The 5,189-nt window shown below is 41.0% G+C and overlaps 1 protein-coding gene across 1 annotated transcript; it reads right to left on the bottom strand.

Annotated features, from left to right (window-relative positions):
• Positions 1–346: 346 nt before the first annotated feature.
• On the bottom strand, positions 347–4,619 carry pim3 (Pim-3 proto-oncogene, serine/threonine kinase). The gene is made up of 6 exons (XM_080851076.1): positions 4,166–4,619; positions 3,673–3,782; positions 3,520–3,570; positions 3,019–3,382; positions 2,003–2,179; positions 347–1,890 (listed from the first exon to the last, which is right to left on the bottom strand). Exons 1-6 carry the CDS (start codon positions 4,251–4,253, stop codon positions 1,706–1,708), a joined length of 975 nt encoding a protein of 324 aa, XP_080707202.1. The 5' UTR covers positions 4,254–4,619; the 3' UTR covers positions 347–1,705.
• Between the last annotated feature and the right edge of the window lie 570 nt (positions 4,620–5,189).

The raw sequence follows: 5,189 nt of genomic DNA on the forward strand, positions 1-5,189 counted from the left end.
ACATAAACGTGTGCTGCGGCAGCAAACTGCCATGTTATGTGTATTATATTTATACTACTTACTTTTACCACTGACAGTGCAGTACTCTATGAACATTTGAACGTTCCTACTTCAGTTGTTTGTTTTCTTACAAACAATGGCTGGCTGTGTAATTTTCAAGGATAAGGCAGTCTGACTAGTTTAGTCAAGATACTGCACAACTGCTAATGTACCAAAATAGATTACAGTTAATAATGTCAATGAAATCATGTCTAAAAGTAAAAAGAGGCTTGTTTCTTGTACACTGTTTATACTGAGAATTTGCTGATTACTTACTTTCCCTAAGCCAATAAAACACAAGAAAATGTAATGTACAAAACATGTTTAATTGAAATGCTTTATATAAAAATAGGATCTCCATTACGCTCCATACAGGTAATCTGAAGAGGAAAACCTAACACCAGGCTGCAAAGCCACTAACAAGAACAGCCCTCGCCCAACCCAAACTGTTAGACTGCTTGGATCTAGTTATATTAATGGAGACTACACAAATGATAAAGATATATCAATTCAGTTATAGTCAACTTCTGAACCTGAACCTTCTGAAATCTAAACTGAGAAGGAATTAAACAACATTCATTGCTCTTCCAATTTTAAGTAAACCTTGCTTTATTCCTTTGAACATTGACAGCATCTTCAGTGCATCCTCCACTTTATTTCTTGTCAAAATGTAAAAAAATAGTACTACAGGAATGCAAACAAAAGGCCAGGTAAAGATATGCGAATGCTGGGATCTAAGCAAAGACAATAAATAAAAATAAATAGCCACAGAGTGTGGAATGTCTACATGGTACAAATAAATTAAATGCAAGGAAAAATAAAATAAAAATATACACAAAAAACACACTGTACAAGATTTACTTTGAAAAATACAAAAAGGGAAAAATTATGAATATTGCATTGATTGTGCAATTTTGACCCCAGCCTAGACAGCCCAGGCCAGAGCACTGTATTATCAGCAGTGAGGGGGGGGGGGGGGGGGGGGGTAAAGGTAGGGGTCCCTTACACCCATTAGTGGGTGTGGGAGGAAATTGAAAGATGTAATACACATTCAGAAAATAAAGGAACTGTCTTACGAACACCAGTAGAGGCTAAAGTGTGAGTGAGCAGCATCAAAAGGGGATGCAGTGAGTGAGTGTGTTTCAAGTATTCTATGTTCACCCCTCCCCATCACGAGGCCCAAGGCTGGGAGGTAATTTGTTCTGCGGTATAATGGGAGGCCCTCACCCCAGCCCCATTTTGCCCCCACCGCTGGACAACTTACATATAAGCCTGGAAGGGAAATCATATAAAGACAAAAGCAACGATGAAAGCCCCACAACAGCAGCTTTCAAAAAGGCACTCCAAATCAAATTAAAACATTTAAATAAAAGTTCTCCAAGCTCTATGAGAGCATCCACATCTGAATAGGAGGGTTGACCTATGCATAAACCAGCCTTATAACATCTTTGAACATAAAAAATAAAAATAAATAGTGCTGGCAAGTCCGCCCAAACAGCAACTGTTCCCAATCAGGAAACATGAATTATAAAAGAGAAAAAAGGTAAGGAAGAGCAAGCTGTAATAAATTATGATTCCCTACAAAACGAAATGGTATTCTGTGAGCTTAGTCAATGACTGACCGCAGACCCAAAAGTTCAACACATTTCAGCTCTGGCCTTCTTTCTCAGAGACTCTCTTTGCTGGAGTTGGTGCTCGATGTGTCTGTGTCAATGGTCCGCAGCCTGATATCATTCTCCTCTGCCTTGGAGACCTCTGCTGGGCGCATCCATGGATGCTCAAAGATCTGTTCCAGGGTGGGTCTGTCGGAGGGTCTTATGGAGAGGCACCACTTTATCAGCTGCTGGCAGTCTAAAAAAATATGAAAAACAAAAATAATAAAGATCACAGTGTGTTCACATTCTTAGAGCTGCTATGTAAGGCTTGCTTGGAAAAGACACAAAACAAATACTACAATACACACCAGCAGACACTCTCCTCCTGAAGTACAGTCGACCCCGAAGGATTTCTTCATCTTGCTCAAAGGGGATGTCTCCACAGACCATGTCATACAAGAGCACGCCAAGTGACCATACTGTTGCTGAGCGCCCATGGTATCTATGGAAGCGGATCCACTCTGGAGGACTGTAGACTCTAGTACCTGTGTTGAAAAATGGAGCATGAAATGCATTTTTAAATCATCATTTTCACTTGATGCCACACTTCTAATGCCATCATTTTTACAACTAAAAAAAAAACTGGCAATAACTGCATTGCAATCAACACATAGACAACATGAGGCAAAAAAAATCCGTCCATAAAGTGCTTACATTTCAAACAAGTTCCTTTTCAACATCAATGGAAACCCAAAAATGCCTTACTACTGGCGGTTGGACATTAGATCGGATAAAACTGGTCGAAGGCATAAGATACGTCACACCAGTGCAATAAGATATCACGTGAACCATCTACTCAGGTTTCACAACAAACAGCTGTTACGTGGCAGCTGAGTGCTTCTCCTTGACACTAGTCCTTAACGTTAAACGATTTGGCGTGTTGTACGATTTAAAAAAAATGATAAAGAACACATTGTGCGGCCATTAAACGACTGGCAAATTAGAAAGACGTTTCAAAGTAGAGACATAATACCCATAGTACACCCTTAACAAATACTAACAGGCATGTTAAGCTACGAGCTTCCTACACGACGATCAGTGTGTATGAGTAAAAAATGACTTTTTGGGGAAACCCTTGAGGAAGCTAACGGTAAACAAACGAATGAGTCACATGTCGGGGAGGTCTCGACATAGACGACACAACAGCGACCTGATCAATCACAATATATGTCTATCCCAGTTCAAGCCATGGGATGATATAAGCGTGAACCAGTCTCGTTAATATTAAATCAAGCACCAGTTTTAAAACTGAACCAGCAAAAACAAGTCAGAACCACTGTGGTGTTGCGTAGCAATCGCTGGCTAACAAGCGTTACTTGCGTACCGTCAAAGTCGGTGTAGACTGTGTCCTTGAGAATCGCCCCCGAACCAAAGTCAATGAGCTTCAAGTCCCCGGTGCGAAGATCTACGAGGAGGTTTTCGTCTTTAATGTCCCTGTGCACGACTCCACAACTGTAGCAATGTCGAACAGCTTCAAGGACCTGTCTGAAAAATCCTCGGGCCGTCGCCTCCTCCAATGCGCCTTTTTCAGTAATAAAGTCAAATAGGTCTTTCACATGTTCGGGCCGCTCCATGATAATCAGCCAGCCGTCCGGTCTTTCATACCAATCCAGGAGTTTTATAACCCCTCGAAAAGATGAACCGACTTTCTTCAGAAGCAGAATTTCCAGAGGTACCATCATACCGTTCTGTAAGAACAACACAACATTGCATTAAGGTTTATTGTGAATGTGGCCGCGCAGCTACAGCTGGCTGGTCAACAAATCCAAACAAAACACAACCTCATTTGCTAATGTCAACAAGCTAGCTAGTTAGCGTTACTTACGATGGAACCCCATTCGGTCACCCTTTCCTTTGCCACATGTTTAACAGCAACCTGGGGAAGAAAAACATAAATTGATTAATCTATATACATACGTTATTGAAACATCAGTTATCAGTCTTCAAGTCAAATTGCCCCAAATAGATTTATCCTCACCGGTAAACCATCGGAAATTCGACTACCGGCGTAGACCGTTCCGAATCCACCGCTCCCCAGGACGGACCCGACTTGATATACTTTATCAAATGGCTCCTTTTCTATTTTAACTGTGAAAAAATCAAAACAGTGCGTTTAGTATTTTGTACTGGCGACATAACTCCCTAGAAAGCAAATCATTATGTTCAGATGAAATCGTGCCACATATCATCCACTATACGTTACATTACAATGCAAAGGGCAAACTAACCGGTAACGTTAAAGTTAACGTTAGTGTAGTCGGTTTTCATAACACTGCCATTTAACTTACAATCGCGGGTTAGAGGGTTACGTGTATGTTACATATAGTTATACCATTTTACTAATATTTTAACATAAAAAGCAATTATACAATTTGTCATCCGGTATATGCATACCTTACAGGTTTATAAGATTTGCCAGCATTAGTTAATGTTACTATTGTCAGCGACACGGGGCTGACCGGCAAAATTACCTGGTTGAAGCTGTATTTTCACCGGTAAATGATCCATACTAGTCGGGTTGCAAATATGAGAGAATGAGCCAAACTTCGACAGCAGCATATTTAAATGGGTGTAAACGAATCCGTTTTTTTGTTTACTGAACGTGCTATATTATGATCCGCAGTTCAATCTGAAGAAATATTTGATTAGCTGGCAAAGCGCTCCTCTTTGCTAGCTAGCCAGCACGCTATCGATAGCGCAAGGTTATCCAGTTCGCCCACTCCACAATTGTCGCTGCGTTATGCTGATCCAGTCGGGGAAAACCGTGAAAACGAACAAAATCCACAAGGTCTGATCCTGGACGTGCACAGACGTGCCGCCACTCCAGTTACCAAAACACGTCTCTTAACGCGTATTGTAAAAATAAAATTACGCCCAGCCTGATTGTAAGCACGGTCAGCGGGACTTTGTTGTTGTACCGAAGCGTGATCTCTGTCTGAGCTTTGGCGCGGACTCACGTACTCCTTTAACGCCAATATTTTGACGCGTGGAGGGGGTGGTGATATCCCTCCGCGTTTTCACTCATGTCTTATCTAGGCCAATTATGAATACATCTCTCTCATACAATGTACCTCAATATGCAAAATACTTGCATTATTATTATAACGTGTACTAAATGATGTATACGACCAACACAAAAACAAACATAGATGCATTCATAGGTACTACTTAAACATAGTAGGCTACAAGACGCTCAAGGATACTCGTCTGGAAGCTTTCTACTACGTCCTTTACTGGAGCTCCTAACCAATAGGGTAGCGTTTATAAATACCATGTTTTGTATACTTTTAAAGGGGCTATTTGAGTGCACGTGGCGGGAATTCTAAGATCACTCTTCCCCTCCCATTTTTACTACATCTGTCTGTGGATGTCAGTTTGTTTCAGTGAACTGGGTATGTAAAGTAACAATGTTGCAGAAATTACACAAGCCATAACCCCGGCACATGACTGACTTGAAGTGTGCACTGGCATGAAAAATGATACTCTCCCATGTAA

The sequence above is a fragment of the Sprattus sprattus genome (genome assembly GCF_963457725.1).
Source record: "Sprattus sprattus genome assembly, chromosome: 14".
NCBI lineage: Eukaryota > Metazoa > Chordata > Actinopteri > Clupeiformes > Clupeidae > Sprattus > Sprattus sprattus.